This window comes from Hyperoodon ampullatus (genome assembly GCF_949752795.1).
Source record: "Hyperoodon ampullatus genome assembly, chromosome: 5".
NCBI classification, from domain to species: domain Eukaryota; kingdom Metazoa; phylum Chordata; class Mammalia; order Artiodactyla; family Ziphiidae; genus Hyperoodon; species Hyperoodon ampullatus.
The window spans coordinates 3,726,717-3,741,145 of record NC_136918.1 but is presented as its reverse complement, the minus strand read 5'-3'; the positions used below and the strand labels follow the sequence as shown (position 1 = coordinate 3,741,145).

The window sequence follows — 14,429 nt, the reverse complement described above, 5'->3', positions numbered from 1 at the left end:
CCAAGAGGAGAAAATAATAGAGACACTATAATAATGGAATATCATATTATCAGACATGCTTTATTGCAATAAAGATGTACCATGTATTCAAACAAAAATGCAGTAAAAGACCTATCCAAAATGAAGTTTTCTTTTTTATTATGATTCTTAACCAGTTCTTATTTTCCTAAATTCTTCTATTTGTCTCTCTGAAAAATATGGATAAACATTTCACAGAACAGGAATTCAGGCCCAATAAAAAATGAAAAGGTGCTCATCTCCATCAGTAATTAGAAATATGTAAATTAATACCACATTAAGGTACTACTCATACATAATAAAATCACCAGATTTAAAACACCTGATGATATCAAATGTTGGTAAAAACATGGAGCCACAGGAACTGTCAAAGACTATTAGATACAGCCACTGTGGACAAAAATTTGGTACTATCTACTGTAAAGTTAAATATACACATACTATATGACCCAGCAATCCTGTTCCCAGAGCAGTGATTCTCAAAGTGTGGTCCAGGGAGCCTGGGGGAATTTCCAGGGCAGGCTCATAAGGTCAAACTATTTTCATAATAAGAGGAAGATGTCTTTTGCTTTCTCTCACAAACGTAAATTGGAGTATTGGTGTCATATCAAAGAATAGCCACATTTTTCTGCAAAGACTAATCTGTGACTCAGTATTTTCTTCATATACTTCAATCATTGTTTTGTATATGTTTTATGCACATTTCTGTATGTGTTGTATTTTATATTAAAAATTCTTTAGAACAAAATAAGTAATCATTTAGGTATAAAATTTGGATAAAAACAATTTCTTCAATCTCCCCTTAAAAACTGACTGAGCAAAGTATTCTGACAGTGCAGTTTTGTTTAAAGCGTAGTATCATTTGGGTCCATATTTATCGAGATACATTATATCTTTATTCTCTAGACTGATATGTTGGTTTTGTCTTTTTTTAACTAAATATTATTTTATACATTCTCATTAAGTCTACAGATATTTGGACTTGAAACCTTATTGTAAGATAAAAACTATGATAAATATTGTTCTCTTAATATTGTACAAACGTAAATTATGTCTCATTTGTTTGAATTTTTTATTTGATACAGATAGTCGTACAGGCACTGCAGTGTTCCCATTACTCGATTCTTTGGCAGTTGGTGAAAATTACTGATGGTTCTCCTTCCAAAGTAAGTAAGAGTTTCTGTAGGCAGAAGGGGTACTACTAAAGCAAAATAATTTTGCTTAACTCATTATTTAATAATTTATTTTTATCAGTTATTGTAACAAATTATAATTTTAATAAAATATATAATTATTATTGTTATCAATTCTTGCTTTATCCTATATATATATTTTACCTCTTTGGAAGATAAACAGTTTTTCGAGCAATAGACACAGAGTTATATGTGTATACAAAGTTTAAATTCTTATAAGAGGTAACTGTTGTTGAAACCACAAGAGCTCTGATAGGTGACATGCTATAAAAAAGAGAATAATATTGAAAGACAAAAGTATGTAGCTTTCAGTTCTGGCATTATGGCACCTTGGGGCCCAAACTGAACAACACTTTTTTTTTTTAAGTTTACATCGTTGGATAAATTTTTTTTTTAATTTTTAATCTACACGTGACCATGCAAAACAAAAGGGAAAATACAAACCAGAAGTTAAGTGAAACTAGGATCCAAGAGAGTCAAGCATAGTACTAAAGCCTACTTCACCTTGAGGATATTTTCTAATCTAGGCGAATCCCAAGGCCCTCGCGAGGAGGAAAGTCTAATAGGTAGCATGTCTCCTTGATATATTTGGGATCCTAAAGAGCATGAGGGTAAATTAGAAATAAATCCATACCAGTTCCATTCATGGGGGAATATAAGGGAAACAGCCTGTCTTAAAATTTGTCATTAATTAAAGGGGGGAAAATAGGTCACCCATGAAAGTTTATAACCATGAGCTAACTGTCACATAGGTTTGCACCCTAAATTCATACTATTTTTGTGGTCCATTAGAAAAAAAAAACCAAACAGAGAAACAAAATAAGATTTTGATTTAAAATGTTCTGTAGTGGTGGTATTCCCAAGCAATCTAAGACAATCAAATATAAATCCTTTCTGAAGGAACTTGCCTCAAAGAGTTTTCCACAAAGTTTTAAGAAAAATGAGCTCATGGTAAAAAAAAAAAAAAAAAACATCAACTCTACTAAAAAGAAAATTAGAAACCATGAAGAGAATCAGACTAAAAACGTATTTTATACATTGGAATTAACTGACTTAAATATAAAACAAATGTTTCAATTGTTTTATGAAATCAAAGAGTCTTGAATATATGAGTAAAGAGCAAACACTTGATAAAGAACCAAATAAAAATACTATGATGTTTACATATCCTCAGCTTAACAAGACACAAGCTATTCAACCAGTAAAGAATGTAAATAATACATTTCCATATAGAAACAACTGCTTGATATGGAGCATTCTTTTCTTTTTGTCCTTTCCTATGAATAATTTGAGGATTTCTTTGCCTTTGGAAGTAAATGGGTTTTTTTTTTCTATTTTATTAACAGTTTCAGTCTTGAAAAACAAAAATCAAAGTTAACCTCCTTTTATTGGAAACAAAAACCACTTTAAAACTATATTACATTTTCATGTTTTTTAAAATGTTATTTTATATGGTAAGATTAAAGGAGATTGAATATATATAAGTTAAAATTTGAAAGCAAGAGTTTATATATTATACACAATTACTTTTATTCTGATTTTTTCACCTGGTTGACTTTTATATTGTTTTTTTCCACTGACATCATTTTGGTTATCTGAGTTATTTGTATTTTAACTGAATGTTAATAACTACATTTAGTAAATTTGGAATATACACTAGCCTAAAACTTTAGCATAATTAGTGGTTATTTCCTCCATTTAATTTAAATTTTGTCCTTTTACAACTATGTTCCATAATTAGAGTGAGAATCTCTATTCTTGGACCTACTTCTTTGAATATTTTCTATTTTTTTAATCCTGTTACAGCAGAATTATTTTGAGATTCCTTGCCTTTCTGTTTAATTTTCATCTGATACATTCTCCTAATAAAAATAACTTCCTTTTTGTCATTAATCATTCTACAGATTTTGTTGTTGTCATTGCCACAGTGGCATTGCAGATTTTGCAGGCAACACTGATTTTCTTCATTCCAGAAAGAATGCCATAGCATCTTTTAGGTGCTTTATTGTTCAGTTGATTTCCATTTGTAGTTTTGTGTGCATTTATATCACATGTGAACTTCTCCTTACTTAGGTGTCTCTCAAGTTGTTTCTTCTCACTTTGAAGTTGTTGATAATTTTTGTAAACCAAAATATATTCAGTAATCGTGTATCAGTTGCATCTATAGTTTAAAAGTGGTTGTCTCAAAGAGATAATCTTGAAAAACATGAATCTTCAGGACACATGCAAACTTGAAAAATTAATCTTTCATTGCTAATATTCCTCCTTTTAAAATAATTATTTTAATGATTCTTACTTATAATAATCACAAGATCAGGAATTGCCAAACTTTCTAATCCCCTATATGATATAGGATATCTCTGAAAATGTAAGAGCCACATACATCAGCTTTGAACACATGTAATCTATATTATTAACATCCCACTTGATAAGATATCAACTTCCTAAGTATAGTCTCAGCCACATCATTAACTTGTGTAAATAACCTTTAGGCAAGTCACTTAAATAATTTGAAAATAGATAATTTATATCAAAGCATTTTATCAGTTGTAAAGGGCTTTCCAGGTACTAATAACAAATGAAAAATCACGTATCTGTGTCTCAGGTTACATTTTATGAAATTTAAAGTTGTATTGGGCCAATTCTTTCTAGCTCTAGAATTCTGCAGTCTGTGCTAAGGTTAATAATAACTGCTATACTGAATATGTCTGGATAAATATACAAGAATCTTAACAGTGGTTACCTCTGGGAAATAGAAATTCTTTGGGGGCAAGCATAGGAAGGAAAGAAATTTACTTTTCCCTTTATACCTTTGATACTTTTTGAGGGATTGTTTTTGCTGTTGGTATTTAAAGTGAATATTAATATCACAAAAATTAATTTTTAAAAACTACTACTGCGAAAACTTCTTGATTCTCCATCTTGTAATCATAGGTTTTGGTTTATCACATATAACTCACTGAGTTGTTGGACCTGAATGAATACTAGAAAAGTGCTTAGTATGTTCTGTATCTTATTTGGTGTAGCAGCATTCTTCTGTTGTTTGTAAATGTAATATTAGAGCTATAAAGGAATTTGGAAATAACTTGATGAAACCTGTTTGTTTTAGGTAAGGCCTAAAAGGGGACCTTGTTATTTTTACCTTGTTGATATTTTACATTTTGTTAATCACTTTAATATAAATGCTCTAATTTAATTAAATCTGCTTAATAATCCTATAAAGTGGATGTTATAATCCCATTTTACAGATGAGGAACCTTATACTTAACAAAAATTGAGACGTCTAAAATCACAGACTTACAGCACAAGTCTCTTGAATCTCAATCCTAGTGTCTTTCTGTTAGTACTCTTTAAAATCTTGTATTATGAAGCTTTTAATACAACTACGTTTATAGAGTTTTGTTGGTGGTGGTTTTTTAAAAACAGATTTTCCAAGGACACACTGGTTGACTCCTCACTGACTGAACACAAGCTAGCAATATCAGTTATCAGTTAGTTGGGTATTGAAAAATTATGTCACATGGCAGTTTTCTTTCATCATTCTGTATCCCTAAAGGTATTTAAATGAGAAGTTACTGTGATTTTAAATGGCTGAGTTTGTAATGTCAGTGGCTTAAAGTATATGGAAGACTTTGCTAATGATGCACCTGAAATTCTCTATCCTTTTTTTTACCTTTAATTTGTTTCCTGAAATTTAAATGTAATACAGCAGACCCTTGGGGTCTATATATTTAACATTTGTAATATTGGTTTTGTAGAGACAACTTGAAAGTCTTACTACATGAATTAATTTTGGTTTTTTGTTGTGGAATAATTATGTTAATATAGAATGAGCCATTTATCTAGTGAGGGAGCTGGCCACCTTTCTGCTCTGTTTTTCTCTATTCATTGTTACATTTATAGAAATTCATTTAAATCTCTGAAGAGGTCACTTACATTTTTAATTAATAAATTATGCTTATTTGTTTTTGGTGTAAAATATAAGATAGAATGGTTTTCTTAAATTTGAGCTTTTTTACTTGAGTATGTGTTCATTGTAAAGACTATATACATAAAATAAAATTTCCAAATCTTACCACCTGTGGATAGCCACTGTTAATATTTTGGTGTATTTTCTTTTATTACTTTTTCTTACATATTTTTCAGTCTTACTGAGATCATGATGTATTTATAATTTTGTCTCCTCTTCAGTTAACATAACATTTTCTTCATTTATTAAATGTTTATAGATAATATTTTAATGTATGCATGGTAGTCCCTAGTGTAGCTATACCATAATTTATTTTACCACTCTCCTCTCTTGGATATTTAGGTTGTTTAAACATTTTAACTAATAAAATTAATTCTGTGGTGGACATTCTGGTGCAAAAGCTTGTTCTGTGTTTTGCATTGTTACATTTTATTTTCTTAGAAATGGAATTGCTTGATCAAAGACTGTACATACTTTTAAGGCTTAATACATATTGCCAAATTGCTCTTTAGAGAGTACTTTCTAAAATTTATTTTTCTTCCCTATTGTCATGAACACTGTCATTCGGGGGATTATGAATGGTAGTTATATTTGAAGTTTAAATTCAAATTATAATTTAACTCAACAGTAAACAGTATTCTATAAATTGAAGTATATGAGGCGACTGTATCAAGAACAGGATTAGATCTTTATTTGAAATGGAAGTGCACTGGGTTTCACCAATGGGTATTTCCTCTGTTCCCCTAATTTCCAGAGTTGAAGCTCTTTGGCAGTCTCACAGGTCATGCTCAGTATACTTTGCTCCGGTGCCCCCTAGTGCTGGTCCTGTAGAAGCAGCCTTCAGTTTCTCTTCTCTGTAGCAGAAAACATCCTTCTTCCTTCCGCTCCTTCTGGACATATACAAAGACATTTAAAGAGCCAGGTAAATAAGAGTTAGGGCTAAACTAATGCCCCTATTGCCTTTTTTGGCCTGGGGATCTAGGATTTATCCTCAATTTTTTTTCCTCCTAGGAGGAGCTGTCCTACTCTCTGGAGTCCTAAATTTGTAGTGCACTCTACCTTACCCTGCATGTTTCTATTCTAGACAGCAGTAGGAATGGCCTGGGGCAAACGTCCCTGCATTCTGGACCCAGGCCTTATCCCTCAGTCTTTAAATTAAAGAAAATCTACATCCCGCAGAGAGCTACAAGTCAAATTATTATTGAGGAGTATAGCATGTTTACTGTGAAATTTGGTCCTCCGTTACCCTCTTGACTGAAGGTTCTCTGCAAATTTCAACGTGTTTACCTCCAAACAAACTGGGGAAAGGAGAAGTTTAGGGTGAACATGGGACTAGTGGTGGCCAGGCCCCATGAAGAGACATGTTTAACCTTGCTGTGTATAAACATCTACAGGCTGCTTTCTAGACCTCTCCCCTTCCCAGGCCTTTAGAATAGCAATGAATAAGAAAAGAGATAGCTCACTCAGGTCCTTCCCCCAAATTCCTATAGTACCTCTCCATCTGCAGAGTTAACTGCTTTGAAGGGGAGGGGAATGGGGCCAAGAGTTGGAAATAATAGCTATCCCTCTAGGAATGAATTTTTAGTAGTTTATAACCATTTTACTTCATTCTTTTCTAGATCTTTTCCCCCTACCTTTTATTTCTTGAGAAGACTATCCTCAGTAACTATGGAGTTAATTTTAAGCCTTTCTTTTTGATTGGTCCATGACTTCAGAGTCATTCTTTGATAGCTTTGTTTCTATTAATATATCCTATCTCAAGTGCCTGATTGGCTGGTCTAGGAAAGTTAGGAGAGAAAGATCCAGGACTTGTTTTATATTCATTTCTTGTTCAGCTCTCAGAACGTTCTTTTATTTAAATCTGGAATACATAAGTAGATGGCTGTTTATACTGAACTCGGAACTTGTCCAAAGTTTTATCCAACTCTTAACATTCTAAAAACCTGTGGAAATACGAAGTAAATATTTTCAACTTAGAAGAGAACTTACAAGTCACGATTCCAACATTCTATTAAGAATTCTATGCTGTGTTTGCAACCCTATTCCTGGGCCTCTACTTTTGGAGCCTTCTATCTGGTAAGGAATACCTTCCCACCCCTTGAAGGACAGCATAAGGCTTCCTCAGCTTCCCTAGCCAGTCCAGTTGTATGCTGTTTTTACTTACACAGGGACAGTGGTCTTTAAAGTACCACTTTATAAATACTCTTAACTCCTAAGATATTTAATACCTCAGAATCTAAGTAATGAGCCAGGACTGAGAAGATCTATTCTAAATAACAGTTATTATAATGTAAAAATGTGTTTTAACTGAGTTTATTAGAGGCCTAAAGCAACATTAAGAATATTTAAATGAAACATTAACAATTCCCACTTTTCAGTACAGAGATTGGAGATCTTTCGCCACCAAAATTAATGATAAAAGTTTACTTTCCTGTCAGGCCTTTTATTTGAGTAAAAAGAAATAAGTGTTTTAACCTATTTAATATTCCCTGATAAAGTAATGCCTTTTCCTTTCCACAGTAGGTTTTTTATTTTGAAATTTTTTTTCCAGTGGTCATTCCGTACTTACTAGGTATTTGTTTAAACGACTTATTGTTGCTCACCTAATTTATATATATAAGAAGCTCCCAGTTTATAAATAGGATATATTTCCAGCATTTTTTGTGTTGGAGCATGGTCTTTGGAGTTAAATCCGAGTTTGAATTATGACTCCATTTCTTTCCACCTGTGACAAAGGTATGCAAGTTACTTCACATTTGAACTTCAGTTTCCTAATATGTGATATTCACTGCTGGATAGGGTTGTTGGGAAGATTAAAAGAAATGTTTCAGTCAACAATAATTGTTGTTTTGATGGCATTAAACTGCAGTCCTAGTCTGTGCTTTCCTAATCTTCTCCCCTGCCAAAACCAAAAATTAATACTAAATGAACTATTATATAAGGTGACGGGAGCATGTAAACATGCTCGGTATCTACTGTAGGTTTGGAATATAGCATGGTAGATTTTGTCCTCCATCTGTATTTTGAAAACCTGGGAATTCAAATCTCTCGCTTTGGTCCTAACAGTCACTACTTTTCCCCTGTTCCTCTGACTCCTCCTTTAGCTTCTTCATCTTTGTACACCACAGAAAAGAGAAATCAGAAGATGTTTTGGAACTACAGTAGGCAGCGTAAGGGTTCCTGGATCATAAGTGGATTAGCCTTTGAGGCAATGGCAGGAGTCAAGCAGGTGGGGATTCAGATCGCCAAGAACAGCAACAACATTGAAAACTAGGTATTACATTTGGGGTTTAAAAATCCAGTAGTTATTTTACTGTGTATTAACAAGAGTGGCACCCTCACTCCTTAGCCTCAAAAGAGAAGCTAGTAGCAGTTATTCATATAAGAAAGCGATTTCAAAGATATTTCATAGGGTTTACCCTACCACAGTGGTGACACCGATGCATCCCAAGTGAATGAATTTAGTTACATGTGTTTCTATCATATTTACTATGATAGAATGACTTAGTTGAGCTGAAAAATAATTAAATGAGCCTCGTTATATGTTAGTAATGATGCTAAGTACAGATAAGCATAACATAGTTTATACCTCCAAAGAGCTTTATAGCCCAGTACAGACTGGACAAACTATATAGCCCATGGGCCAAATCTGGCCAGACACCTATTTTTGTAAATAAAGTTCTAATGGAACACAGTAATGCTCATTCATTTATGTACTGACTAGGGCTGCTTTCTTGCTCCAGTGGCAGAGTTTTAAGTAGTTCGAACAAAGACATTATGACCCACAAAGCCTAAAATATTTACTACCTGACCCTTTACACAAAAAGTTTGCCAGTCCCTGGCCTAGTAAGGTAACCCCTTGGTCTTGTTTGTAACTAGTTTAGTTTTGTGCCCCATTTTTATCATGAAAACTGACCACTAAATTCTTAACAGGCTTTATTTTCATATTCTAAGATATTTGGCCTGATCTAGGTCCTTATTTCACACCTTTATCCTGTTTTATTTCTGCCCATTCTAAAAATGTGTATTTGTCAGATAATGTTGAACTAGTTTTATGTGTTTACTGCTAGTTTTTCCATGGCTTCAGTTTCTGGCTATGATTATCTTAATGGTATTTCATAGTTGTGGATAAAAGGACAGCTAAATTTAGTCTCCCTCTAGACACATAAAATTATAATACAAAATGAAAAGAAATCACCCATTTAAAATCTGCATGTTCTGTGTGTTTCGGAATTAAATCCTTATCTTTCCTCACTGACTATAATCATATGGGGTACTTAGCTCTTAAGGGGCAATCTACATTTAAGATCTTTTTTTTTTCTTCCCAAGATGCTAGGGTATTTTGAGCCTTTGTACCTTTGAGAAAACTTCTAATATAGCTTATATGATAAATTCACCATCTTACTTGTGCCAGCCTTATTTGGTAGTCTTCATTGTTGAGATTTTGCTGGTCGGGGTGTATTTTTAAAACATCATCTTAACTCACTAAGAGATATTTCTCTTATTTTTGTCAGTAGATCACTGAAAAACAAAAACTATTTTAGCCCTTTCACATTAGAGCGTACTGGGTTTCAGTCGTCTAATTCTTGGTTTCACTATATCTACAGGGAAGCAAAAAAATTTTAGCCAGGCTAGTGAAGCAACTTGCAAAAGGCATACAAAAGAATATAGCCAGGATATTATAATTTAAATTTCAGTGTAATCTTCTCACCTGACCCATTTGAATTCCTTTCCATAGCTACTTTAGGAAAATGTGCTCTTAACGCCAAGCTGCTTTCTGAAAATAAGAGAAAATATTGGTTTCATCTAGGAAAACACATTTGAAAGGAAGCACCATATACTTAGTCTACATTCTCTTATATGGACTGAGAGAGGAGATTACTATTCTACTCTTTGCCTTCAGTTTCATCCCTATAATTCAAGTACTCTGGCTAGAAAGAGTAAGTAGAATTTATTTAAGTAGAACTCCATTGTGTTCAAAGCGTTAGAGGCACTCCCTCAACATTCTAGTTGCTTAAAATTGCAGTCCAGATAATTAGCACACCTTGTTCTTGGGTTGTTCTTTTTCAGCGTCTTTTGGGTTGACTGGCATTTTTGTTTATATATAAATATATTTGACTGACTGGAGTTTCAAATTTCTTACCTCCATAATGCTGCCTGTTTCTTCAATATGTTAATTTTCCCGCATTATAAAAAGAGTCATTATAGCAAAATGGTTAAGAGCACAGACTCTGGAAGCAGACTGCTCTGGTTAATTTATTACTCCACTTACTAACTGTGTCTTGGGGCCTGCATTTAACATTTCTGTGCCTGTTTCTTCATATGTAGAATGGGAGTGATAATAGCAATACCCATCACAGTTGAGAGGATTAGTTAATATGTGAAAAGCTTAGATTAGTGCCTGGTACACAGTTAAGTGCCAAGTAAACGTTAACTTTATGTAGTGTAAGATGCCAGCATAATGAAGTTTGTAGGAAAATTGTGTTCTGAAATCCAAAAAAAACCTAAATTCCGTTCCCAGCTGTTCAAAGGAATCTACTGTTTGAGATTAGCTAACTCTGTTAAATATACAGTATCGTGCCTATTTACCTAAACCTATTGATTGGTACTTATATTTCTCTCAATGAATTCTAACTGATTGCAATTAAGTTAACTTTCTTGAGCATCCAGTATTTAGGTTGCATCCAAATCTATGCTAAACTTAATGCTAAAGAAGGACTTTAGCTTCTTCCAGTATTTCCTTGGTTACTTCCCATTTCCACTTTCTTCTTAAAATGCTACAATCAGTAGGTTGCTTACTTAGTTGTGATGTTAAATTTGCAACTCCTCAGATGAATTGGCAAGTAATCATTTTACATAAGACACATTTGCTTTATGATTGACCTTTAAAGGAATCTTTTGCCTCCAACTCCAAAGATAGCTGATTCCCTAGACTGCTTCAAACTGCACACTAACCATGAAATTTAAGGGAATAAAGGAGCATTAATACCTCCTAGCATCATTTTTTAATTATATTTATTGTGTGATAAAATGAACACATTATATATTTCTCCCTAGGATTGTGGTATCATCTGTATTATGTGTACTTGCATTTCATTCAGCAAATATTTACTAAACATCTGTCCATGTACCTAGTACTAGGTTTACCAGTTAGCACCTGTGTGTTCTCGTTTGAGTGCCTAAATTAATTCAGCAGAATCACAGAATGCGATAGAACCTCAGAGAATACATAGTTCAACCCTCTTGTTTATAGATTTTTAAAATCTGTAATCCTGGGATATAAGATAATTTCTCTAAGGTCACATAGCTAGTTAGTAGCATGGCCTGCATTTTGTTTTTCTTTCAGTTATTTATTCAAAAAATATTCTCAAATCTTTTATATTGAAAAGGTCAACAAAGACGCCAAAAGACCTCTAGCAGCCATCCTATTTTTCTCACTCTTTATTGTTTTTGGTTTTTGTTGTTGTTTTTAATAGATCTTTATTGGAGTATAATTGCTTCACAATACTGTGTTAGTTTCTGTTGTACACCAAAGTGAATCAGCCATATGCATACATATATCCCCATATCTCCTCCCTCTTGCGTCTCCCTCCCACCCTCCCTATCCCACCCCTCTAGGTCATCACAAAGCACCAGAGCTGATCTCCCTGTGCTATGCTGCTGCTTCCCACTAGCTAATTAATTTACATTTGGTAGTGTATAGATGTCGATGCTACTCTCACTTCGCCCCAGCTTCCCCCTCCCACCCTGTGTCCTCAAGTCCATTCTCTATGTCTACATCTTTATTCCTGCCCTGCAACTAGGTTCATCAGTACCATTAAAAAAATTTTTTTTAGATTCCATATATATGTGTTCACATACAGTATTTGTTTTTCTCTTTCTGACTTACTTCACTCCGTATGACAGACTCTAGGTCCATCCACCTCACTACAAATAGCTCAATTTTGTTTCTTTTTATGGCTGAGTAATATTCCATTGTATATATGTGCCACATCTTTTTTATCCATTCATCTGTCAGTGGACATATAGGTTGGTTCCATGTCCTGGCTACTGTAAATAGAGCTGCAGTGAACATTTTGGTACATGTCTCTTTTTGAATTATGGTTTTCTCAGGGTATATGCCCAGCAGTGGGGTTGCTGGGTCATATGGTAATTCTATTTTTAGTTTTTACAGTCAAACTTTTTTGAAAGAATTGCCTTCTTTCTTATCTCCTTTCTACCCATTGCGGTTTGACTTTAGCCCTTTTAATTACTTTGAGAGTGTTTGACCCAAGGTTACTCACAACCTTGAGTTGCTTTATCTTTGCAATACTTTCTAATCCTTATCTTGTCTTTTGGTAACATTTGTCATCATTAAACTATTCCATTCTTTTTTCTTTTTTCTTTCGGCTGCGTTGGGTCTTCATTGCTGCATGCAGGCCTTCTCTAGTTGCGGCGAGTGGGGGCTACTCTTCGTAGCAGTGCGCGGGCTTCTCATTGCGGTGGCTTCTCTTGCTGCAGAGCATGGGCTCTAGGCACGCAGGCTTCAGTAGTGGTGGCTCACAGGCTTAGTTGCTCAGCGGCATGTGGGATCTTCCCGGACCAGAGCTCGCACCCGTGTCCCCTGCATTGACAGGTGGATTTTTCACCACTGCACCACCAGGAAAGTCCTTCCACTCATTTTTAACTGTTTTCTTTCCTTACCTCTGGGATGCCATGCTCTGGTTTTGTTCTTACTCCTCAGACCATTTCTTAGATTTCTTCATATGCTCTTCTTTCTCATCCTTCTGTTAAATATCAGTGTTCCCCAGGATGCTTTTGTCAGCCCTCTTTATTTACACATTCTCCTGTAACAGTCTCATCTACTTCCATTGCTTCTGCTGCCAGCGACATACAGAGGACTCCCAAGTCTCTACTCTTGCTCAGATTCTACCATGGACTTTGAATTCATCCAACTGCCTACTAGACGTCTCTAGTAGCATATCTTTCAGGGATCGCAGATCATCATCTCTAAAGCCAAACTTGTTACCTTAGCATTTGTTCCTGTGTTAACTGTCTTGGTGCCTTATACCGTAAGCCATTTAGTAGGCAGCCACCTAGAAATTTAGGCGTAACATCAACATCCCCTCTTCTGATTAGTTCCTAAATTCTATCAATCCTGCTGCTTTAATTTCTCTTCACTCTATTTACATCTTTTCTGCCGACATTTCATTTTCAGGGCCTCAATTTAGATTATTCCCATGGCCTTTGTTAATATGTGATGAACTGTAGAATAATGATTAGAAGCATGGGCTTTAGAGTCAGATAACCCTAGGTATGGATCCTTACTCTATCACTTAGAATCTACATGTGCTCTGAACTTCAGTTTCCTCATCTGTAAAATAGGCATATTAACCACTTACTTCATAGAGTGATTGTGAGACTTAAATTTATGCCCCTTAGAACACAGTATTTGGCACATAATAAGCCCTCAACAGAAGATTGTATTTACTATTAACTAGCTTCCCTATTTTATATCATTCTCCCTTCTGCTTGGAATATGATTCTTTAACATAAATTATTAGCAACTTCATGATAAAAATCCTATTCATTAGTTCCTTTATTGCCGACAGGATAATAGCCAAATAATTTAGCATGGCATTTTAAGTACTTTCCATTTAAATGGAAAATGGGTCCTCTTTTTCTCTTCAGTTTTCTCTCACCACTTTCCTCCCTGTTTGTGTCTCAACTGCAATAAATTAGCAGTCTTTCAAAAGCACCTCTGGGCTTTTGAACATTCTGTGCCCTCTGGAACACCTTTCCATATAGGTAGATAATTTTTAGTTGTTCAGAACTCAGCTTACATGTAGTCTTTTGCGGTACACGGGCCTCTCACTGCTGTGGCCTCTCCCATTGCGGAGCACAGGCTCTGGACGTGCAGGCTCAGCGGCCATGGCTCACGGGCCCAGCCGCTTCGCGGCATGTGGGATCCTCCCAGACCGGGGCACGAACCTGTGTCCCCTGCATCGGCAGGTGGACTCTCAACCACTGCGCCACCAGGGAAGCCCAACATGTAGTCTTCTTTGGGAACCCTTCTGTGACTAGTTTTGACTCTGGGTTAGACTTTCCAACATAGCACTCCTTACATTCTGTTGCAGTTGCCTGTTCTCTTGTCTGTTTCCCCTACTGCTTTGTGAGTCTTTGAAATTAAAGGTCAAGGAATGTTGAGGTTTGGTTGTTGGATGTTCATCTGCAGGAACATTAAAGGTACTGGAGGCAGTGTCCTTTTT

The 14,429-nt window shown here is 34.9% G+C and overlaps 1 protein-coding gene across 2 annotated transcripts in view; it reads left to right on the top strand.

Moving 5' to 3' along the window:
- Positions 1 to 14,429, top strand: part of STAG1 (STAG1 cohesin complex component) — a gene marked incomplete at both ends in the record, with an annotated part of 314,305 nt that overhangs the window by 274,325 nt on the left and 25,551 nt on the right. For both annotated transcript variants that reach the window (XM_079704598.1, XM_079704597.1), the window contains one exon: positions 1,104 to 1,184. In XM_079704598.1, the coding sequence (XP_079560724.1) occupies positions 1,104 to 1,184 (81 nt within the window). The remainder of the gene's footprint in view (positions 1 to 1,103; positions 1,185 to 14,429) is intronic.